Raw genomic sequence first — 25548 nt, 5'->3', positions numbered from 1 at the left:
TTCCGAGGAACTCGGCTAATTGCCGGAAGAGGCGCATCAGTTACACTTCAATAAGACGTGGGCGGATTTGCACACTTTGCCTATAATTCGCCACTAATTTCAAGTATCACTTATTCTCAGTTGCTCTTTTCTGGTAAAACACCCTCTTTCAAAATACTGCACGTCACTAATTCAAAGGTTGCACTCGTCTGTCTGCTTATTGCTGTTCTATTGCATGACACAGACGGTCCCACTGGCAGCTCAGTGCACCAAACACCTGCACACTTACATGCATTTATAACAAATGAGGGAATAAGATTTTAGCCAGCTGGCTGGCTAAGGTGTTGCTTGCCTCACGCTCCATGATATCACCTTGTACGTCTAGAAATGGAGAAGTCTCGACAAGGACCAGGTTTGAGCTGCACTCCGTGGACAGGGGCTTGCAACATCTGGCTTTGGTCCCAGCAGTGCTACTACTGGATGAGCTTGGGCAGGTCAAGATAGGCATCAGAAAGTAGGTGTAAGTGGTCAGTTCTCACAACAGGGGCATCCCACCAGTGGGGCCAGGACATGCACTGTTTGATCTATCTGTGAACAATCTGGAGCAGCAGTGAGGCAAGAAAGTTTGCTGAGAATACGCAACACTTCAGGACACAGTTTAGTGGACATGGTGGTGTTGGGTTGACAGTTGGACTTGATGATCTTAGAGGTCTTTCCCAACCTTAATGATTCTATGATTCTATAAAAAAGTATTGGGGAAAAGAGCAGCCAGTGGGGAACTGCATGTGGCCCTTCCAGGGCTGAGGGATTGGGCAATAATATGGCAGCTGAAAATCAGTGCAGATTAAATTTAAAGTGATGGATGCAGGAGAAACAAGTCAAATTCAGATATGAAATGATGGTTTCTGAACTAAACTTTACTAAAGAATGAAATCTTTGGACTATCATAGACTATTCTACAAAACCATCAGCTCAGTGCTCAGCTAATCAAACACTAGGGGTTACCAAGAAAGAAACAGCAAGCAAACAGAGAGAACCTCACTAGAACACTGTACAACTCCTGGTTCACCAGCACTTTGAATAATGCATGTGTGCAACCCTGGCCCTGCCTCGCAAAAAGGTATCTAAGAAGTGGGACTTGCTCAGAAGACAGCAACAAGGACAATTCATAGCAAATGGTCTTATGCCTGAGAAGGCTAAGAACCTTCACCCCAGGAAGGAGATGTCCAAGGGGCATCTAATAAAGGTCCACAAGTTTGTGCAGGACTTTGAGCAGGGGGTTAGGAAGTGACCGACATGGTCATTTTCACCACAAGAATTGGGAAGCACCAAACAAAGCTGTTGGAAACTGGTTCAAAACAAAGAGAAGGCCTAATTCTTCCCAAGACATGTAGAAGGTCGGTGGAGTTTGTTGCTACTGGTGTTGTAGATGCAAAAGGTTTAAACAGGTACAAGGAAAGACTGGACAAGCACTTGGAAGAATGATCCTTTGAAGGTTACTAAAGAGTCGTGAACCACATTCATTTACATCAGGAAGTCCCCCGAGCTGAAAATAGTTGGAGGCTGGAAAAGCAATCAGTGAAGTATTATGCAAGTTTGTCCCACTCTCTCTCTTCCCTGGGCTTCTTACTCTGATTTTTATTGGCGAAGGAAAACCAGATCACATTGAGACGCAAGTGCAATCTCCTCCTCTGCAGCAGGAATAATCAAACCAGCCTCTCCCACCACCAACTCACAACCAAGACCAGGCTCATTTTTGCTCATTCTCTGGAAAACACTGCTTTTTCTTTTTCCTTCTCCTTACAATCCTTAAACATTCCAGATAATAAGAATAACCACAACTCTCAATTTGCACTTGGGACACTCAGTTGGGAAAGGGTGATGCTATATTTCAATCCAAGAAATGTTCACACATCTTATCAAGTGACAGCTTAATATAACACAAAGACACAATCCCCCATCACTTAGACATGGATTTTTTTCCAGTCTTTTTCTCAGATGCTCCAACCATAAAAAGTAATAATAGTTTTTTTAGGTTCCCTCACCTTCTTCACGGTGGAGGTTTGATCCCTAATGGGTGGCAAAGCCTTTAAGTAATTTTCTTTTTTTTTTTTTTTAAATTAAACATCAAAAATTGCTCTTTCAAGCTCAGAATGTGGTAAATTATTAAAATGCTCAGTTTGGGTGTGTCGCTGGGTAAGGACTCCCACGCACAGACTGGTTAGAAGGTGAGCAGTGCTTGCTAGACTACCCGGTGACTCACCACTGAACGCATCGCTAATCATATGTTACAGCATGTCTGACTTCATAGAGTACCGTAGGTGGTGTGAAATCATCTTTGAATGAGTTCAAGCTTTTTCTAGCTTTTATGAGGTTGCAACGCTCTAGACTCCAAAAGAGTCAGCTAGGCAGGAAACTGTTGAGGATTTGCTGTAGTAACCTGGGCTGCACTCCTGACACGTCAGGTCTCGGCTCACGGCAGCGGCTTTGGAGGATTCACAAGCTTGGCATGGGCTGGAGTTGCTACCTCTCACCGATCGTAATGAACTGGCTTACTCAGAGTTGGCTCAAAGCAATGCGTGGGCAGAGTCGAATTTTGCTGCCCAAGGATGAGGGGTGGGGTCCCGTTAGTTCCCATGAAGGGAAGGGGTAGGATTTGGCTGGGAAAGAAAGCACCAAGAGACCTCTAGCGAGCCAGGACCGCTGTCTTTGCTGGCACTAAAGGGGACAGGTGGTGACTGCTACTTCTGAGAAGACCTCCCTCACTTTCCGAAACCAGACAGAGACACTAGATGTTCTGGGTTTCCTCAGTGAGCATGCTTCTCCACTCTGCACAGGCAAGGAGACAACAGGACTGTGGGCAGATGCCTCACACTGCAAGCAACTATCTATTTTGCCAAGGCTTGGCGGTGGCCCAGCATCAGCCCACCAAAGTCCCTTTTTCAAACAGGGCACTGGCAAGGCTACTGTGATGATCCAAGACAGCAGTCCTTGTGTCCTGCCAAAGGAAGGGCTCCCTCCACACCCCACACCCAAAGGTTAGCGAGGTAAATAGCACAGTCATTGACTAGCCAAGTCTGACACTTACATTTGGTCTCTTACCAGGACCACAGTCACTTGAATGACATTTTTAAGCTTCATAATCCCTGGCAAAACAAGTTACTTCTTTACCTTGGGGTAAGTAACAGTAAACGCAGCACCCTACCAGAGGTATGGCACAGACTGATCTTGCCTTGGAACAAGTAGTGGCAGCCAACACCTCCTACCTCGAGGTGTGAAAAATCTTGCCACGCTGCATCAAGGGCTCCAGCATCTTTTTGTCTAGTAAGACCATGAAATAGGACACATTAGGGCTAATTTTGTACAGGAAGCAATGTTGGAATGCTAATACCCGAAAGTCACAAATAAAACATTACACATCAGGTGGAAGGCTTTCCAGCATCACACTCCAGCCTCTTTTGTTGCACAAGAGGCCCTTTGAAAACAACCCTTTCTCCAGCAAAGACAGAGCCTGAGGGATTTGGTGCAGCTGATTTGATTCCATGAAAAGTTTGACCCCAGAAGGAGGCATCTGCACAAGAAAGATGAGTCACTCCATTTCAATAATAGGCAAACCCAGTAATTAAAGGCTCACAGTTTGTTTGCTTGGGCAGGCTTCCTACACTCAAACCACGAGTGGTCTCACTGCTACTATGTTTACAGAACTCCCCCAACTATTCCATGTCCCTCATCCCATCATGACAAGGGTTTCTGTATGTCAAATATGTTCAGAAAGGAGGTTGTTCTGTGCAAACTGTAGTAGTTTTCTCCTCTGCACAGGTTGTAGGACAAACACTAGCCAAGGAACAGCTAAGAAATTCTGCATTGAATGATGTATTTTCAACTACTTTGTTGGCACAGTAGAAAATAGTTTATTTGGGTTAAAAAGCACATCCAGTATTAACTGAAGTCGCTGGCATTTTTTTGGAGCAATTAATTGAAAACAGATTTAACGTACTTCCTACCAGTCAAATGTAGTTGCAGGGTCTTCTATGCATCTCATGTATTCCAGTAGATTTCAGTGTTACCGAATCCCTGAACAAGAACATCCTGTACCCACAGACCTGGTGCGGGGGTTGCATTTCGAGCTCTGCCTAACACACCTTTGCTCACAGTTGGAGGCACTTCCCTTAGGGAGAAAAAGCGTTTTGCTCATGCTCCGCGCCACATTTCATCTTGGCCCTGCTACTGAGACCACCTACAGGGATGCCAATTAATATCAGCTGCATTATGCTGAATGGTATTTACAGGAGCACTTGGTGGGAACCACATCTTAGGCAACTTCATGGGCAGCTTCTCCACCCAGCCACACGCTTACAGCAGAAGCCTGCTCTGTTCACCACCAAACGACGGCAACTGCAAGCTACCCCATGGACTCACATGGAAAACTGTGAGCAGAGTGTTCATTGTATTTTTAGTTGCATTTAATTGCAAATTAGCAGATGGAAACAAGGGCGGGTGAGCAGTGTGTGAGCAGCCAGCTCTATGTAGAGGAGTTTGGAAACCTCCAATTACACATTTCAGGAGCTTAGGAGTAAAGTGCTGGCCCGCTGCACACTTGCTGTACCTAGAAGACTGACATTTCAAGCCATCTGGTGTTGCAAGAGCCAGAGGCCACAGACTTTGGCAGCACATCTTAGGGCACACCTGTGTTGTACAAGGGTAAAACGCTACCACCAGGTACCTCAAGGCAGCAATGGGCCATGTTCTTCAGTGGCCAGCAGCAACAAGGGTTTTAGACTGGTGCTTGTGGTATCCTGGAGCCTTGCAGAAGCTGGCTGCTTTCAGTGCATCAAATGTGTCTGCATAAACAGACAAACTGGTTGATGAGGAAATTAATTACCTTTTGAGATGACTAGTGGGTTGTTGTTTTGTTGTTTTTTTCTTTTCAATGCACAATGAAAAAGAACTGTATGTTTTCATTTCACTTCTATTTTATTTCCAGCAGAGGAAAAACATGAAAACATGGACTTCAAAACACTGCCAAGCCTGTTGGACATACATCTATCTATACAGCACCAGGGAAATACTGGGGTGTCCAAAGTACAAGGATTTCCAGACCTAGACGTGCATCAGTCTTCATACTAGTCTTTATATGAAGTTTTCCTTTCTTACATACAGTGACAGACCTGATAGCAGTAGCAGCTGAAAAACTTCACACTTTAAATCTCACAGTTCATCTTCATAACATCCCCACATTGGTGACGGTGGCACAAACACCCCATACGTACTCACAGGGAAATGAAGCACAGAAAACCTAAGTGCCCCAGTATGGTCCCATAAAGACAATGGTGGAAAAAAGCCTGAAAAATCAGGCCTCTCACGTGCAAGTTTAGTGCTCAGACCAGTGGACCACACTTTTCCTCTCCTCTTTTTCCCTGGATCCCTCAAAAGCCTTTTCAGCTGTCCCAGCCACAAGACCCACGCAACAGGAACCCAACAACTCGCTGCATCTTGCGGCGCCCTGACAACGCAACACCAACACTGTGTATTACAGCACCATCGATGGGAGAAGACCATTTAGCTCACACATGTAGCTTTTGGAAGTGTGTGACATCCCTATTACTGTTTCAAGAATTCCTCCTGAGGATCCTTGTCATCGCACGCTGTGTCGGCTGGCCCAGCTCCACAGGAACCAGCTGCCCCAGAAACAGGCTTTGCCTGGGGACACATCCTGGAGCCCTGACTCAATTAAAGCACGAATTTGAGTCAGTGGAAACTTGTCTGAGGAAGGACTGAGTAAAAACCACAGGGTCAAAGTAAAACAAGCCATGCAGATTCTGAGGAATTGGCGAGGAATGCGGTAATCCCAGCTGCACCAGGGGCATCATGGAAAAGGAGCTGGAAAAGATCAACCAGGGGCATCATGGAAAAGGGGTTGGAAAAGATCAGCCAGGAAAAGATATGAAGTCAGTAAGAGCTGAAAATGGTTTCCAGGATCAGACCCAACATCATCAATGTAGATACGATGGGTGCCAAAACCCATCCAAATAGCAGGACCCAGTACAAAGAGCTTGGCCACAGAGCAGAGAGAGAATCAGCAGCAGGAAAGGACGCGACATTCATTTTAGTACCGACATCTTTAATCGCTGCTTCAGATCAAGACTAGCAGTTAAACTGGCCTCAAAGGCAATTTTTTTTACTAAGTGGCACAAGCTAAGTGCAATTTACTGTATTTCCAGATATAGCCAATAAACCCTGTATTTCAACCACACTAATAATGAGATTTCCTAAAAGCAAAACAGAACGGCATTTGAAGGCTTTAGGAATATTCTTTTTGCGTTGCTTTAAGTCCGGTTAATATTTGCTTTTAATTTCTTTCACAGACCTATTTCTTGTAAAATCCAACCATGACCAAAAAAAAAGAACAGAAAGTACTGAAATATAACTAAACGTGACAAAAATTATGCCAGAGGAATATGAAAGTCATCTGCCTGAGACTCCCTCTGCACTCATCCCACAGGCTTGAACAGCGAGATTGACGCTGTGGTGGTGAACACAAATAGAGTGGCAAACCCTGGTCTTAGCTGGCATGAAAAGAAACCACACATCCAGCCGTCCAGGGAGCTTGTTTAGCTAAGAGCATATTAGCCCCTAGGCCGGCCAAGACTTTTATCGGTTGGAAAATCCCAATCATGAGTGCTAGCTGCAAGGAGAGGAAAAAACAAAAAGAAAAGAAACAGGGAAAGCTTGGGCAGAACAAGCCTGAACATGTCCAGATTGTCCTTCCTCTGTTACAGTTATATCCTCATTCCTCAGAGCAACAGGCAGTTCAAAGAGACAATAAACCCCTTTTTAGTCTTATGCTTCACAGAAACGTCACTGGAACAGAACTGGTTCCCAGAGATAAGGCAACAAAAGAAATTAAACCCTTCCCTATAGCTAACCTTCAATAAAATATCAGCGGAGAAACAGAGGCACCGCTTCAGATGCAACTATGGCGTTCATCTGAGGAAACGGGACTCATGTTAGTGGTTTCAAACTGAGATTAATTCAGTATACTGCTCCTCAAAGTCTGCAGCTGCTTCCTTCCTTTGCATTGCAGCAATATCAGCCTCCAAGGCTCACATTAACTTCATTTTATGCGATGGTTAATATTTTATTGTCAGGAAATGTGACTCCATTTGGGGGTACAACTTAATAAATGCTTCAGTTTAGGTCCTGGGAAATTTGGGCTGAAGCACTGTAGACCATAGGATGGCTCTGGAGCAGGCAAAGGGTGAGGGACCAGTTAGAGCAGCCCCCAAACAGGGGGTTTGGACTGCCCTTCTTTAACCCCCTCATTTGGGTACAGAAGATGTAGGTCAACAGAGGGTCAGCTCAACATGACAAAGCGAAGAAATAGAGCTGAAAGGCCAGGCAGGGACCATGCTCCTGAGTGGGATGGACCCAGGAGGTCTCCAAGGGCACACCCAACCCTCCTGACTCCCTCCCAAACCAAATCAAGCCAAACCAAAGGCACAGGGCATAACGATGCCACAGGGAGCAATTAAGTGGCAAGGTGAAAATCATTGGATTTGCAACTAAAAACATGAGACACTAAACAGCCCTAGACAGTGAAATATTTGACCACTGCAATCCTAGACATGGATAGGACAGGGAGAAATAAAAGGCCCCATCATCTACTACCAAACCATCCAGAAACCATCAAGCGCTTACATTGAAAAATTATAAAGTGAAACAACAGTTTTTTTTAAAAAAACCCTAAATTTTAATCTATTTCACCAAGACTTTTATAAAGTGTGGAAATCACCCTGCTCATCACCACAGCTCTGGGGTCTCATTGCCAATGCACGTTCAGGTAACGGTAATAAACTTCAATCCGGCACAGGACAGACACTTTTTCTAACCCTAACTGGGCTGCACAAGAACTTAATTACCCAACTGGAAAGCCATAAATACTTCAGACTGACTCAGTTCAGATGGGCTGGATTTTTTCCTGCCTTTCACTGCGTCAGGGAATTTCTTTCCACCCTACAGCTCTTAGGAAAGGGGCACATGGCTGAAGGAGGCAGTGGTCATGAATAGTCAGGAAGGGACTTTTCCAGAACAAGGCAGCAATGTGAAAAAGTCTTTATTCTGGGGTGACATTTGCATGACCGAGGGATGACATAATAAGTCCACAAACAAAAAGGGCTTTATACTCCCATGGTGGCTTTTGAAACCTCTCCACACTGGCTTGGTCCTTCCCTTCTATGTAAAAGTATCACATTTAGGGGACAGGAATGTGAGCCCCATCTGCACCATGCCAATTGCCATCTCTGCAGCCATGGCTTTACCTCATTCTTTCTGGCTAACGCAATCCTACGACCCACGTTATTGATGTTTTGCTGTAGTACTGAAGGGATTTATTTCTGCTCTGGGATGAGGGGCTAAGATCCAAGTAGAACCCAGGGACACAAACCTGTTTGCATAGGAGCTCCATCAGTGTATGGCTGGAGGCATCTCCAAGAGGCAAGGCCAGTGCTTGGACATCAGCATACAGTGACAGAGCAGAAAGAAAAGTTACCAACAGTATTGCTAGAGAGTGAAAAAGCAGCAGCATGCCAAGACCACTTCACTCTCCCCCAAAAAATCAAGCCCCTGGTAGACACTTGGGAGGCACTGAAAGAGCCAAATTGAAAAGGAGCTGCTGAAGTGCAGCCTGGGGAGCTGTGTGCCAGGACCCATCCTTGCAAAGGCAGCCCAAGCACTGTGGGTATCGCTGGGGCACCAAACTGGGGCTGGAAACTCAGGCAGGGTGTAAAAACACAGCCCAGATGCTCAGACTGAGGCAGAACTAACATTTTACTTCCAGCATGGGCTGTTTGCCAGGTGTGGACCTCTGCTGAGAGCTAACCAAAATGCATTTGAAACTCTGGACAAACCCCTTTATTCTGCAGGTCATTTGTTTTTAAGGAGAAGGTTGAGCAGTGATCTAAGGAGTCACAATCAGGTAGTTCAGACCCCCCCCCAAAAAAAAACGTCCAGGCACTTTTAGAGCTGTGAAGCAGGCACTACAGGAACGATGGATGCTGGAGCAAGCCCAGCCTCCCAAGCCCAAGGGGATTTGCTCATACCGCCAGGAGCGGGGAAACCGTTTCTCACCAGCATAGGAAGTCAAACACTTGGCAACAAGGGAGGCAGCTCTCCCACAAGTCCGGTTACGCAAACAGCTGCCTTCTGCTGGGTTTCAACATGCTTCGCTGCTCCAAAAATAATTTCCTGCTTGATTTAGCATTAGCAGGAGCACAGAGCGCAGCATGAACGGTCATGCCGCTTCACGCTGGATCCAGCTAGACCCTGGTTTCTAACAAAAACCCCAATTTCTTTTTTTTTTTGGCAGAGGGGTGTGATTACGCAGGAGGAAAAGGTAAGCAGGGTGACAGGGTAAGCCCTCTCCTTTTTCTCCGTGAAGGGTTTTGACGCAAGCCTTCATGAAAGCACCTGCCACCTTCATCCTTCTGGGCCTCTTTCCAGAGCTGAGATTTCCCAGCCCTTACAGCTCATAACACTCATGGCGTAAGACCAACACGCAGCAGCCAAGCAGGAATCGATGCCAACATAAAGTTCAACGACAAAGTCACTGCTTGCTGGGCGATCAGGAGCTGTGCCGGTCCCAGACAGAGGTGCTGGAGTTCCCCCACAGCACAAGCACCTGGAAGCTAATATCATGGCTTCGCTCCTTCCCCATGAGTGTCCGTGTGTCCCATTTTGTGGCTTGTTGGAGCAATCCTAGTTCAGTGCTTTGGGAACAGCAGCACTTTCTGTTCCTAGCTGGACTGGAATTTGGATAGCAAATTTTGCCCTAAGGTGCATCTGATTTCCTGTTCCCTATTCCCAGCCTGGGCATCTGCATGCCCCTGCCCAAGGGCCTGCCTTGGGGGGAATCCTCCAAGGGCCTCAACCAACAGAGCTTCAGAAACCTTAAGAAGTACAGAAAGCTAAAGAAGCCAAGGCCCAGCACATCAGCATCACACTCCATAGCCTGTGGACCACCAACAGCCCAGTACACCAACCCTCCCAACTCACGGCCTTACAGAGGTTAGCTGGAATCTTCCAGGTGAAGCTCATGTGATGTGTAGCAAAGAAATGAAGCAGCGAAGTAAAACTCAGTGTCACCCAGTAAAACAATGGTTGCAAAGTGGGATTCAGAAGTAGACAGCACAGCCACAAAATCAGTGTATTTTAACACAGTACAGAGTGCACATTGGTGTGCAGGGTGACTCCCCAGCAGGGTCTGAAGGTCTGGTTTAGCATCTGAGGAAGCTCTGTGGGGCTTTCCAACACTACCTGGCTCAGAAGCAGAATTTCTTGACAGCATCAGCCAAGTGATTTTGTGCTGCCTTTCTCCTCCTACTATACCTTGAAATCAAAGTTGTGCAGTGGCACTCATTTATGCTTACACATTTGAAGCCCAAAGAGACCACGAGGGACCATTTTATCTGATCCACACCACACAAGCCTTACCAGCCTTTTCCTTCCACAATCATTCTTTGATCCACACAATGGATTATGAAAGATGCCCCTCAGCCATGATTAGAAGAGTATAAGGGTTGATGAACCCACCACTGCTTTTGGAGAGCTTAGACAGAAACTAAGCTTGAAGGTAAAGCCATGAAAAGAGAGGAGAGGTCCCATCAGCAGCATAACTCCAGGATGACACCCACAGCTTTCAAATATGAGGCAAAATACGCATCTGAGCTAATGCAAATGCCAGGTGGGGCCCCTCCTGTCACAATAAAAGGGAATAACCCTGCAGAGAAAGTGGCTTCTCAGCTGCTGGAGGACCTGAGCCAGGAGGGAGGACAGGACTGGTGGGAAGAGTGTGCAAGCTGGCTTCCATGCTCAACTGACCCATGTCTGCAGCTGCTGCTGCTGCTCCCACAGCCCGAGGGAGTGCAGATAAGCAGCAGCTCAGCTTTTCCAGACATAGCACAATTCCTGTTTACAGCCTCTGGGCTAGACTTTTCAAAAGAAGGAGCTAGGTGTCTATTCTTGCAGGAAACCAGGTGTGTAAACAGTTCAATTAATATATCCAGCAAACTGTGCTCTAGCACAGCAAAGAGGGCTAGTGGAGACAAGCCAAGAGCACAGGAGCTGAGGAAGGAAAATACTTTTAAAGAATATGCCTAATTAGAGATGGATCCGGGCCAAAAGTTTGTATTTGAACACCTGGAATAGCCCTGGGGAGCAGAATTGTAACCTGAACCCAGATCCACATTTTGTAACTCACTCCACTCCCAAGTGCACTGAAACCCAGCCCCTAGACCCAACCATCACAGCCTGAGCTGCAGGTCTCCAACAGCCAAAGTCTGGAGATCTGGTTTTCTACTCTCAACTGGGTTTTGATCAAGCCATTGCGCTAGGCTGCTGGTGCCCTCTGTCCCTCTCATCCTACATCACCCAGTGCCTCCCTGGGACCCCCCTCTACCCCACTCCAGAGATAGCTGTCATTGCTTAGCAGCATGCTCCAGGACCATTGACTCAAGGTGCCAGGTAGAGATGCCCATTTGGGTCTGATGGCATGTCCCCATTTGCTCCAGCAGCCACAGCATCTCCAGCACTGTGAACAAGTCCTCCTTTCCACTGTGCTGCCTTCTCCCTGCCCTCACAGGCTACAGCTTCTGGCCAAAGCAAGAAACCTGCCCCAACACAAAGCCATGTCTGCAAGTCAAATATTGACAGCGACCCTCAGTTTTGTGCTAAAGCCCCAGAGTCAGAACTCATTTTGAAGGGCACAACCTCCACAGTGGAGGAAACCCCCCATACCCTTTATGAATCCTTGCAGAAGTGGCAGACCCCCATTTCTCCCTTACAGCTCAGCTCTCTAGGACAGAAAACTAAACTTCACCCACCCTTTACCATCTCTTTAGAATGTAGATTTTCTTTAGATCAGAATCACATTGGGCAAAGAAAGGTCAGCCCCATCCCCATCAAACCGCCCTGTCACAGGCACGTCACGCATTTCAGACAGCTTGCAAGGCTGACTAAACATTTACTTTTGAATGGCTCATTTCCAAAGTCCAGAAATAGATCCTCGTCCGCAATAAAAGCGTGCCAGGGTGTGCCATCAGATGGCTTCATTGCCCGGTTACAGTGTGCCATCGGCTTTTTTTTTCCCTCTCCCTGGGTGCCGCCGCTGCCCGGCGCCGAGCTCGCTGCCATGGCCCCTTCTCAGGGCAGACCTTATCTCCCAGCTGGATTATTCTCAGTAGGTATTTGGCAGTCATTTTTGCATCATCTGACCTTGGGTCCTGTTAGGCTGAGGTAGGTGACTAATGCACGTGGCTCTTGATTGCTTTTCCTTCCTTGGTGTGCATCCAGCCTCTCAGCACCCCAGCATGGGACAGATTGGCCCATCTGGAGAAGGGCAAATGGGATTTGCTCACACTGGATGCTATAGCAGTCAAGGCAGTGTTTGTCTTTTGGAAATCTTTTGAACAATTTAGCTCCACTACTATTCAGAATGGCTTTGTACTTTTCTAGCTATTGCAAATTCTCCCCTGCTACAGCTGAACCTCCATCCCAAAGAAATAAAACAATTAAAAAAATAATAATCACGCTTTATACAAAAAACACAGGGAAAACTTTTTGAATCCTACAAGGACCAAGAGACTCCATCTGAAATGTACTTGCCACACAGCACCCAGGCAAAATCAAAATGATGCAACTCTTGGTAGGGTGGACAGATCACAATCCGGCAATTAGACAATCCCAGACCACGTAATCACATGCAATGAGAACACACGTGGGTGTAGTGCGAGGTGCGAGCCTGGTGTCACCAACCACAGGCTCCTCCAGTTACCCTAAAGCAGTTCTGCAACAAATGCTTTCAAAATTGATTTTCTAAACATCAATAAATCCATCTGGATTTATTGGTCTCTGCCATGAAAAGTAATTCCTGGAAGACTGAGAAACATCCAGGGAAACTACTCTGGAGAACATCAGCCAAAAGAATTGATCCATCATCTGTCTCATAGGGGAGGGGAAGAAACCCATCACACACATTACAGATAATCTGTTATACAGCTTTATATCAGGAAAGAGCCTTTCTAAGCTTCCGTAGGAAGTAAGCTTAAATATCTGATGCATAAGCATCCTCAGCTTTAATAATCATTACTGTCTTTCATCCTTTTTTTTTTTTTTTTTTAAGTCTGAGAACAGCATTGAAGATTCTGGCCTCCTGTAAGCATTGCTCAGATGCTCCCCAGATGCCTTTTCCAAGGGGATTTGTAATTATTTGGGTTTTAAAAAGAAATATCCTGCAGGAATCTTTTTGGTTTCTTGGAGGCTTCCTTCCTTCCTCTACAAATTTCTTTACCCAGAGCTTGATTTAAAACCAAACTCAAAGGAAACATTTCCAGTGACTTCAATACCTCTCAGATCACATACCCTGGGGTGAAAGATAAATGAACCAAATCCCATAGAAATAAAGATGGTGCAGACGTCAAAAGGATTCACAGTGAAGTTTTACAAAGCAGTAATTAGTCCAAAAATTTCAGCCTGAAATACTAGGGAATAAAGGAACATCTAGTGAGACTGAGAAAGTTAATACTGCATACAGACCACAAAGGATTAGATGTATAATCCCCTCTCCACCAAGAAAAATAAATTAAAACTCAAGCAACAGTTACTGTAGTAACAGGCAAACAAGAAAACCTCAGATGCTCAAAAACATTAACAGTTTTGAGATCATCAGCTACCCTAAATAGATCAGATTTCCAAAGATTCCTGTCCTCTGAAAATCCACATTAGACATCCCCAAGTAGGAGACTGGAAGAGAATCCCAGTCATTTCTGGAAAGCCTGATCACTGCACTTCTGCTTTGGAGGACAGTTGGTGCAGAGCAGAGCCCCTTACATGTCTGTAAAGCAAAGCAGTTTATTCTAACAACCGTATAGGGTCTGTGTCTCTCCCAGGCCTTCCAAGCAATAGTTCATTGCAATGAGACATGCTGCTCCACATCCCCCAGAATGGGTTACAACCCTATAGGACATGCTGCTCTACCTCCTGCAAATGATACTGGTCAAACTGGGAATGCTTCTGTGCATCCAAAGCCTCAGACCCACTACTGCCTCAACACACAGCGCTATGCATCATGCACTGATCAACCCTTACTACGGTGTCCAGCCTCTCAGGTCACACCATTAGCACTGCCCTCCTCTTGGACCAGCATCTCCACTTGCCAGCGGTGCTTAAGGGCATTTGCTGCACCACCTGGCACAGCACAGCAGGCAGAAGCTTCCAATCTGAAGATTTCTGATGCTGGAAATACCTTCTCCCTTGGTTGTGATAACCCATGACTTGGCAGGTTAAAGAGACGAGCCCCAACAAGCTCTGGGGTTAGCCTGGAGATGGCCATTCAGAAACTCCTTTGCCCTCGGGCTGCTTTCACTGCCTGGATGCTTCACATACCTTCAGCTCTCGCTGGCCGGTGGAGCGGCTGTGAGCAGGGTTTCATTAAAAAATTGCAATGAAACAAAAACCCTGGGTGGGGCCACGGAAGCTGGTGTAGTTCATGCAAAGGTCACACCCTTCTTGCATCCCTCTGAACACCCCATCTGAACAGCCTGGCCTTCACCCAGTGCCACAGTGGACTGGCATCCTATGATGATGAGGTGTTGCATCTCCTCATCCACCCAGCAGCCTCACACTCGTCCCATCCATCCAGCAGCAATGGCCAAGAAGAGCATCAGGAAGGGTTTAATGCCCAGTCCCAAACTCTTCCAAAAGGGCTGCTTTTCCACCCACCCTCTACAGCAGCCTTATTTCAGGCAGGAGGAGAATGGGAGAGAGCAGCAGCAGATGTGCTGTCCCCCTTCTTCACCTTTTGCAAATGAAGGTCTATTTTGGAAATGCTACTTCCTTACAGTCCAAGCCCCTCAATGCCCAAATCTTGCTGCCCCAGATGTTCCAAAACATCTGAAAGCACTAAGCCTTTCTCCTGCAGAGCTTCACTCCTCAGCTCCTCACTCCTCCCAGTCCACCCTTCACATGTCAAATCCACAGATTTCCGTTCATCCCGACCTTCCCTCCCTCCCTCGTCTGATAGTCCTTCCCACACAAGCACCACATCCTTCCTGCCCCAAGCTCACCGCAAGGCTGGGTTCCTTCACTGGAGCAGATCAGAGGGAAGCATGAGCATGACCCTTTGAATCTAAAGGATTAGGAAACACACAGGAGAGAGTTGTCCATGTTCACATGTGCATGCACGACTAAAGGAAGGCTGTGCCACCCCATGTTGTCCTCCAGGTCCCTCTGCTAGCTCTTGCTGGGCTCAGCTCTGCAGCCCTGTACCTCAGCCCCCATCCTCCAGGACTCCCCCACCACTGAGCTCCATGGCTGGCTGGCCTTGTGGTTTTTTTCCTATTGCTTTTCTGAAACAGCAGAAAGCTGACATGTGTTTTTGATAAACAATTAAAAAAAAAATGGATAGGATGTGTGCTCACAAAGACTCTGCCTGCCCAGGATGCCATGGGCTGAAGAAGAAGATATGTCCAGGAAAAACTGGATGCATTCCTCCAAGGTAGTAGATATTTGCATGAGTGAACCTCATGATAGAGAGTCTGCAACCCAAAGACTGTATAAACTAAATAGCAATATTGTAAAGGTATTGGGAGAGGGAAGGAAAAACCATCTCATTGCCTCATATTATGCATGAAGAGCACCAGTGCAGAGGGATGGGACAACTTACATCACAGGAAAACCGTGGTAGAGCCAAGTCTCAAATCCCAGTTCGGGGACTTCACCACAACCTATTCTGCGCTTTCTATTTTCTTTTAACAAAGAAAACAGTATTTCCCCAGATTTTGATCCCCAGTGATACTGCTGGATTTGCTGCCCAGTCACGAAATATTCCAGGAGTGGGAAGAGCAGATGAAGCTCAAGTGAGTCATGAGCAGACACTGCTTTATTGTGCAACCTGCACAGCAAGGGTCACACTCATCCCTCTGACACTGCCTCTGCTAGTGAGGCCAGACCCAAAATACCTTGTGCCTTTCCATAAAATTCCAGTTTGGGGTCCTTTTTTTGGTCTTTTTAATTTTTTTTCTCTTTCCTTCTATTTCTTACATTTATTACTTGGGGCTGTTAAGCCAGGCTCAACAAGAAAAATCAACCACCACCTCAACACAACCTTGCGGAAGCAGAGCTAACAACTGACCGGGCAGGGTATTGTGCTGCACAGAAACCCAGCGCTTTCAAAGCATCTGCCGAAGGCACCCGTGTTCAAACACCCATAATTGTTTAGCAGAGGTAACTTCACAGACACACACGCTTTTGATTGCGATCGAGCCACCACGCGCACTAAACAGGGTTTCGCTCACCAGCCGCCCCCTCACTTTCTGACTCCAGGCATGGGACGGTGAGGCAGGGCAGCCTCCCCAGCACACAGGAGCTATGAGCGCTGCAGAAGGCAGTGGGGAAGTTTCCTTAGCTCCCTCATAGATATTTTTCCCCTCCTTTTATTTCCTAACTGTCTGTCTGCTGGGGTAGCCACTGTCAATCCATGGAGAGACACCAGGCAAACCATGCCAGGAGTTCCTCTTCCTGTGGCTCTGGTCCAAGGCAACTTCTCACAACCCCCAGACCTCAGCTCTCCATCCAAGCAGCACAAACCAACAACATGAGCAAATTCTCAATATTTTCTCCCCTCCTTTCCCCCCCTTCTCCTTTAAAGGCCTTTTCATCATGGTTTCCCGGGGAAGAAGCAGCAGCTAACCCAAAAGGGCAGAGATGTCCAGGAGGAAGGAAACTGCTGTGGGGAGAAGGGGCAGGTGGACATCCCCTGTGATCTGGCACAGTTGTGCTCACAGCCTTCCCACCAAATTCCTGCAAAAAGCTACATGGAAATGAGTGTTTTGAAGGAAAACAGGGAGCTCCTGACAAGGCTGAGGAAGGGGATGCCAACCAGCACCCCGTTAGGTCAACCCAAGCCCACCCCTCCCCAGCCATACCCTTAAGAGTAGCCACAAGGTATGGGCTCTCCTTCCCATGAGCTGCTGGCTCCTGCCCTGAACCCCACTCTTCCTCTCTTGGGAAAGGGCCCCACCTATGGGTGAAGGACCAAAGAGGAGCTCTTGGCCCCATTATCATGCCTCCCTCTGCTGAAGTTCAGACCAGGGGTTGGAGGGAGAGGATGGAAGAGCCAGGTTTACTGAATGCAAAGGGGAAACAAGGCCACCTCTGCACTGTCAGTGTGAACTTCCAATGCGTAAATAGAGGAGAGCCAGTGGACCCAAACCTAAAATCGGTGGCCTAGGAGTGGTAGGTGGTATTAGGTAGAGGTTTGTGGGAAAGAAGGATTGTGGACGAGTTTGGTACTGACCTGTCTGTTGCATGAAGGCAGCACAGACAGGAGAAACTGCCCATGACCCACATCCTGCTGATTGCTGGTTTGTTCACAATCCAGCATCAAACTCCAGGACTGTGACCACAGGTACAATGTGTTGATGGCCAGTGCTTTGGGACTTTGATGTTAGTTAGGCAAGCAGAAAACTTGCGAGGCAGACCATTCCCTGAGCTGTTTCATGCCTGCTTTATGAGGGGGTAAATGGTGCTAGAGAAGTGCCTGTACCTCTCCATCAACCACAGAGTCTGAACAGCAAATTTAGGTCTAGCTGTCTTCACTGTAGATATCTAAGATTATGTGAACTCCACCCAAAGTGCACTGAGGCATTTCTCAGGTTCAAGAATAGGTTAAACAGAACTAGAAAGCTCTGGTTCTGGGGGTGGAGGAGAGGAGAAAAGCGGCCTAGACCTGAATTCTGAACCAAAAAGTTGTGAAAGGATGAGGTGCATGATGCTCTATCTAGACCCACTTAACACAGACCTTACAGACATAATCTTTGGGACCATGGCTTCCGAAACAGATTGTTGTCATGTAGAGTAAATGAGAAAAAGAAAAGAAATCTCTGGATCCAGTTTTATTTTTCACAGAAGGCCACAATTGAGGCCCTCTGCACCTTCTCTAATCCATCAGCTCCTGGACAAACAGCCTGTTTGCCACCTCCTCCCCATCTCTCCTGTGGCACCACAGAGCTCAACCAACAGTGACAGACCACATTGCAGCTTGTGGGTGACTTGCTGGCAAGCAGACACCACCTCCCCCTCCCCAAAGTCCCTTGATACAAAGGACAAAGCAACGCCTGTACCAGTGTCACTGATCCATGCTGCTTGGCCGATCAACATCATCCCAGGCAGAGAAATACCACAGTTTCTACTGGAAGGGAGCAGGAGCTGCTCCTGGCAGTAGAATGCCCTGCTTTGTCCCAAAATGCAGCACAACCCTCTCACCCTTTGCCATGTTCCCACCCGCCTTCCCAGCTCCCAACCTTCCGCCCTTTCAACACCCACGGTCTTTCCACTCTGCTGTGAAGCGATGAGAAATTCCCTGCCAGAGGACATTGTTCAAATGGTTTATTGAAAAGAAATGCAATTCCCTACTCCAGGCAAACAGGCTCCTTCTTTTCCCCTTGAGGAAGAAGGATAATAGCACAGCCAGGGAAAAAAAAAGCTATCCCCAGAGCCTGCTGTAATAATATTAAATAAGAGACCAAAGGGGTTTGGCCAGGAAAATCCCAAGTTCAAAAGAATAATTGCTCCAAGAGATTTAAGCCCAAAGCTGAGTCACTAAAATGAAGAAACCTCTCCTTGTCCATAGAAAGCAAACAAATCTTGGGCCATGCAGTAAAGCTTCTGTATGTCCTTGTTAGAAAGAAAGACAAAAGCCAAATGCAATTAATCATAGTCCCAGAAGAAAGGATGAAACCTCTGTAATTAGTTATCTAGGCTCATCTTTCCACTTTTGAAGACTAATCCAGCCTCCTCCTTTCACCCTTCACCCACAGCACTGCCACAAAAGCCTACTACAAATACCCTCTCACTTCTCTCCAGGGGTACACGCTCACCTGCAGCCTGTGGTTCCCTAACAGCTTCCAGTCAGTGTAACAGGGAGGGGGGAACACGCACGGAGAGCAAACTGAGCTCCTTTTCTTAGTGACCTTTTGTGGATGAGCTGTGTTGGAGTTTGCAGCCTCACCGAGAACCTGGAGACCTCAGCTGAACTACAAGAGTTCTTTTCAAGCTAGGTAGTCTGTATCTACAATCCTGATTCAACTGATCAATGACCAGAAAAACACCAATAAAAAGATAAAGCATACAAACATGCAAATCCTTTCCAAATGGTTAAAATTACAACTGCTTGTGTTAAGAAATTGGCTTATACCTGATCCTCTGGCGCTGTAAATTTGCCCAGCCATCACCCTGCCCATGGAAAGCATGTTCTTCACAGCTGTACACACTGTACAGAGGTGAGTGGACAGGGCTATATATTAAGAGCAAGGTCTCCAGCAGTTAAATTCAGTAGAGTGGAGCCAGCTGGCAAGCAGCTCCTTGATTTGTAAAAAGCAAAGCCACATTTCACAGATGAAATGTATCCAGGTATGACTAAAAGTCACAATTCCTTTACTATATTGAAGCTTGAAGCTCAAGAATGAGCTTCATTCAAAGTTTTGGTGAACATTGGGGAAAAGTGTAGTGCATCAAAGAGAGTAAGAGGAAGGGCTGGAGCTGGTGGCTACAGCTTAGGAGCAGGTCAGGATCTAAGAGCCAAAAAATCCTATGCAAATCAGAACAAGCCATTCAACTTCCCTGGGGCTCCCTGAGTAAATAAGGGTTGACAAATATTATTCCAACAATGAAAACAACAGCAGACCAGCTCTTTAGGTCAAGTACATCAATGGTAAATGGGATACAGTGGAATAATATCAAAATGACATCAGCTGAGGAACTGAAGACTGATTTTTACCCCCTCTTTTGTGTACAAACCACTACTAACATATGAATAATGCTGTCAACAACAGATGGGGAATGCTAGCCAGCTTTGTGATCTGAGAGAGCAAAGAATGCAGAATGGACAGAAATCTCCAGCTTTGCTCTTCCATGACATGGCAGAAATGCTTGTTTTCAAAGGAAGGAGATTGGGTCATTCTTCTATGAAAAAAAAATGGAAGCGATTACACAGCTCCAAGTACAGCAGGAGCCTTCCTGTACAAATGTGGGAAACAGGGACAGAAGATTAACAGCCAGGCTGTGGGATATGGTAGCAGGGGCAGAGAACCTGGAGTACATCCATAATGTGACACCCACTCCTTTTTCACCAGGTCGGTGCCGCAGATGCAGCCAGAGGTGCTGGGGATGCTCTGGGGGTTGTTTCATGGCACAGAGCTGGCTTTGTCTGCTCTCTGGGCTGAATTACCACTCGACATCAATCTCAGCCACGACACTGGAAATGGGTGGATTTCTCCTCCAGTCTTTGCACAGAAATCTGGCAGAGGAGCTCGGCACAGTGTCAGAGCAAAGGCGGGATTTGGCTGCAGCAAAGGTGGCTACCAAACACCCAGAATGGCCACCCCTGGGCAGTCCTTCACCCTGGAGCTGCTCCTTATGAAATAAAATCAACTCTCTGCACACCTGTGGTTGGACAGAAGGGTCATAAAATCGTTTTGGTTGAAAAAGACCTTTAAGATCAAGTACAACCATAAAGTGCCAAGCCCACCTCTAAACAATCTCCCCAAGTGCCACATCTACACAGCTTTTAAATACCTCCAGGGATAGCGACTCCACCACCTCCCTGGGCAGCCTGTTCCAATACTTGATAACATTTAAGTGAAGAAGTTTTTCCTCATATCCAATCTAAACCTCCCCTGGCACAACTTGAGGTCATTTCCTCTTATCCTGTCACTTGGTCCTTGGTTGAACAGACCCACCCCCACCTCTCTCCACCCTCCTTTCAGGGACTTGGACAGAGCCAGAAGGTCTCCCCTCAGCCCCCTTTTCTCCAGGCTCAACAACCTCAGTTCCCTCAGCTGCTCCTCAGCACACTTGTGCTCCAGACCCTTCCCCAGCTCCATTGCCCTTCTCTGGACACACTCCAGCACCTCCACGTCTTTCTTGTAGTGAGGGGTCCTGCCAGCACGCTGGGGTTTGTCCCTCATTAATGGGAATTCCTGTCATCCTTCCAGTTGGAATGCATAGATCCTCATGAAGAAAACCAAATGCTGCCAGCAGACAGGCTGCTTGCCCCAGTGCTACAGGGCAGAAGAGCAGCCCCAAAACCACTGCGATGGGATGCTCTGTGAGCTGAAGCTGCCCTCCGCTGGATGCAAGAGCAACAACCCCCTGCAATGGGAAAGTCAAAAGCTACGTGGCTTTTCAGGAGCAGGTCCCTTGCCTTCCCATCATTACAGGCAACATTCGCTTTCCTCAGTGTTATGTTACAGGCACAAAACGTAGCAGCCAGAATCTTTCAAAACAAGCAGAAGTTGGGGGAGTTTGGAAGCATCCTGTTGTCTGACAGCACCAAGCCCCAACAGCCAAAAGCTGAACTGCATTCAGGTGTCTGTAACAGTAACCAAAACAGAGGATTCTCCCCCCTGTACCCTGATGCACATGCTGGAAAGTGGAACCCCATATATTTTTGCTAGATGACAATGCTCCTTGAATGTTGGTGTTTAAATATGGACATATAACCAAAGATTAAGCTGAGAACTGAGGTAACCTTTATTTTTAGACAATTACCACACAGAAAGGATAGAGTCACCATATTTGTTGAGAAATAATACTAATTAAAAAAAAAAAATCACTCAAATAGCAACACTATAAATGCTTTAAAATCCCAAATTAGTTAGCATTATGTACATCCCAAATTTTCATTTTACATAACCATATAATAACTACAAAACAAATCCTCCTGACCATCCTCAGATCAATTAAACCAACACAGAACAGGCACCCAACCACAACAGAATTAAGGAAAACCTTTTCAGGTTTCAAGCACAAAGAAGAAAATTCCTGAGATGGTCTGCAGCAATTAATTTGGCCCAACAATGCCAAGGTACAGCAGCAAACAGAATTTCCAGGGGTGACTCTCTAAGGCAGCAAAGTTAAAATCTTCTACCTAATGCACTTCCCTGCCTGCAAAGTTCTCTGACTTTGCACCGCACCTTTCAAGCTTCCTTTACTAATAATGAAGAGAGATCAGTAAATTCAGTAAAATCTGACATTTCTTTCCTATTGCAGCACGTAAGAGAAGGTGCAGCCTGCTATGACATGCCGGGCTGTGGAAAGCACGCGGGGAAGCAGTAGGCGTGTGCTTCATCTTGCTGTGACAGGGCTAGACCTCCTCACTCTTTTCCCCCCAACTGCCCCAAGATTGCCCTCCCCTCTCCTAAGGTCTTGCTCTATATTGAGAATTTCCCCACAGGCTTCACACTGCTCCTGATTTCCACTTCTCAGTTGTTCAACACTTTTTCTTAAAAGCCAGTGATGCAATATGTGCTGCTTTTTAGCACACTCAGCTCCAAAGAGAGGACAACCAGGAGACACACAGACTCCATTTCTCACTTCAGCTTCTTTTAAAATCAATTTAAGCAGACAGAAGATGAGATTTTCAAGAAGGTCCCCTTAAAAAGAGTGGGAGTAGTTCTTTGTAGCAGTACAGAATGCAAAATTGAGTTCTGGTATGATCCTCTACTGCCACCAGCAGTAAGATATCACCAAAAGCCGAGAGGAAGCAAAACACCTCTTAGCAGCTCCCTCAGTGGTTGCAACAAAGCCAACACCAATCAAGTGGGCCACTCACCCGAATTTGGTGGAGAGGACACCTCCCAGGGCAGAACCAATGATGATGCTTATTCCAAAGCAAAGACCCATCTTTCCCAAAGCATCAGCACGTTGGGAAGGAGTAGTCAGGTCTGCAATAACCTTCTGAGCACCTGCAGGGAAACAAATCCCTTGAAAGCAGCTTGCCACAGGGTCTGAGCAGCAGCTATAAATTTATAGGCCACAGAAAGAGCCCTTGCAACCCTGAGGTAAATGTTCATGCACACTGTTCTGAGTGGAATTGGTTCAGCCAGTTAGTTGTAGGAAACAAAGCACTCAAAACGCTCGAATAAACCACTTCACGAAAGCAAGACAAGGCTTAACACCCTATCAACTTGGGTCCTCTTGTGTGAGTCACATGGACTTCTGGTAGCTAAAGGCTGTTGTATGGTTTTTACTAGAAACATCTAGGAAAGGCCAACTAAAGCAGAACAATTTGGTGGGTAATGGAAGATATCTTTGTAACCATGTTTCACTCCAACTAATATGCTAACTTTACAAGGAGAAAGGGAAAACCTCTCCTACAAAACATCCTGGTTGCAAGAAGCCAGCTGAGAAGTTTGGGATAGTGTTGCTTCCAGCAAGTATTCCTCACCCATGTCTGGAAGGTGAAGCCCAAGCAATGTGCTCAAGATCATACAGGAGGATGAGCCTGGGACTACAGACTACCAGCCTTGCTTTCCTGCTGCTTTCCATAACCAATATATCTGCTGCTTCACGTTCTCACCATTTCACCGCTGATAACCATCAAATGTTCCTCCTGCCTTCCTTCACGCTCTTGACACTGTTGACTTCCAGCAACATGAGCAAGAAGAGAAGAATCAGGCAATAAATGCAATTTGGGAAGTCACTCAGCCCTGACCAACCTTACCTGGTAGCCCATGCATGAACACTGCTGGCAGCCTGGAGAGGAAGAGGAGGGGGATGCTGGTGGAGATGGACGTGAGCAGGAAGAAGGCACTTCCAGATGCACAGGAGAGAATTAAGGCAGGTCGGGTGCCAAATTGATCCGCAAACCTGGTACAGAAATGGTACAAGGTTATCAGAAGTGGGGCTGTGCAGGTCATTACTAGTGTGATGCACACACATAGAGTTGCACAGCATCTCACTCATTTATCTGCCATGGGAACCACTGATCAAAACAAAAACCAACAAGCCACAGATAATTTTCTATTTAGGTTCAAGAAAGACTTCACAATAATGACTCAAATTTGTTTCTATTTGAGGGAAAAAAACCAAGGCAGTCAGAGGAGGTTTTGGTTCAGGTTTTACTAAACTCCAAGATACTTTAAAAAGCTAAGTTGAACAAAGTCCAAGAGTACCACAGAAAGGGTTCTGAGCAACTGGGACTAAGATTACCATAAACTAGGCCTTAGAAAGAGTTTTTCACTCCAATTCCTCCTTCCTTCATTTTATTGAGTTGCATATTACAATTAGCAGATAAATGTGACCTTGCATAGCAATTAGTTGTGCTTACACTAAAAGAACCATCACCCTCAAAATGCCAAACACATTGGCATTTTGTCCACAAACAAAGCTAAACATAAGTAATTAAAGGGGTTTGTGCTGAGGAAGAGGTACAGGTCAAAATGTCACTGTTTACATGAAAGCCAGGGAAGTTTATATTAGCTGTTTTGGAACCTAAAGACCATGATTCTCTACATAATCGAGGGCTTTTTAAAAATTATTATTATTTTATTTAAGAGTAAATTCAGTGCTTCTCATGGCTGTTTAGGACCATCAAGCAAGATGACCCAAGATACATATTTTTCTCTCTTATCACCCCTCCTTCCCATTTTCTCTTTATCTACCTTTACACTGAGGTTAAAGCAGCCTCACATATAGGAAAACCCTTTTTATCTCAAACGCATGTTGCCAATTTTAGCTTCAATCTGGCAATATACACCTTCAGTCCCACCTATACCAGTGGGAGTCCAGACCCAGATGGATTCTGGTTTGCTACTTTCCTTCCCTTCAGCATCTCTTCCAGACATTAGTGAATGACACACACAAAGGAAAACTAGATTTTAGATGATATTAGATCCAGAGCAGAAATATTACTCTAGTTTCGTATATTAATAGAAAAAGCATCCAAATTGGGCACTTTGCACCATTTCCATTCTTAGGAATGTGTTTTCTTCCAATCGGCACTGGAGAACTTAAAGCTACTGTTATTAATTTTAAATAAATAAATAAAATTATTATATTGTCCAAGGGCTTTTAAGAGATCAAATCCTTTAAGTGCTCAGTAAATGTCACAGTAGGGGAGAGCCAAATGATATTCATTCCCAGCAAGCCACAGAGCTGGGGAGATTGGTTGCAAGCCAAGTATGTTAGAATCCAAGTCCCCTTCTTATACAAACTGTCCTTATAGTCTGACATAAAGGAGACCACGACCATTCTGCTCCTAAGAGGAGGATGCAGCTGTGAAGCTGAGCTGATGCTAGTGTCTCAGGCTGGCTGGTGGAGTTTCATTTCTTTGGTCACATACGGGTTTATGTTGAGATGCTGGAAACAGCAGTGTTATCCAGGATAGAGGTACACACCAGGTACCAGAGGATCCTGTAGAGCTCCTAGTCTACATCAATCAGAATGGTAAACCCCATGGAGGAATACTGAGGCACACACCAGCTCCTTATCCATTACTTTGTTGATAGCAGCAGGACTAAGAAGAAAAACCAGATTTTCTAAACCTCATTTCAGTTTCCTATCACTGAATTACCTTCCTCTTTCAATTTTTTTCTGCTTTTTGGGAACATGTTCTTTCACCACTTGAATTTTTTTGGGGCCATTTACATTTCAGTAGGAATAGGAGTGGGTGTCCCATGGGGTAGAGAGGCAGAAAACCTGAGTCTTTTCCACTCTTTTCTTCTTTTGATAGATGAA

The 25548-nt window shown here is 46.1% G+C and overlaps 1 protein-coding gene across 1 annotated transcript in view; it reads right to left on the bottom strand.

Moving 5' to 3' along the window:
• SLC67A1 (solute carrier family 67 member 1) overlaps positions 1–23679 on the bottom strand; it is a gene marked incomplete at its 5' end in the record, with an annotated part of 56360 nt that extends 32681 nt beyond the window's left edge. Inside the window, 2 exons of the mRNA XM_010163677.1 lie at positions 22643–22775; positions 23534–23679. Coding sequence (XP_010161979.1) covers positions 22643–22775; positions 23534–23679 — 279 coding nt within the window. The remainder of the gene's footprint in view (positions 1–22642; positions 22776–23533) is intronic.
• Between the last annotated feature and the right edge of the window lie 1869 nt (positions 23680–25548).

Source organism: Antrostomus carolinensis, unplaced genomic scaffold, assembly GCF_000700745.2.
Source record: "Antrostomus carolinensis isolate BGI_N321 unplaced genomic scaffold, ASM70074v2 scaffold25332, whole genome shotgun sequence".
NCBI lineage: Eukaryota > Metazoa > Chordata > Aves > Caprimulgiformes > Caprimulgidae > Antrostomus > Antrostomus carolinensis.
Note: the sequence above shows the minus strand (reverse complement) of the source record. Positions and strands in the feature narration are given on the sequence as shown.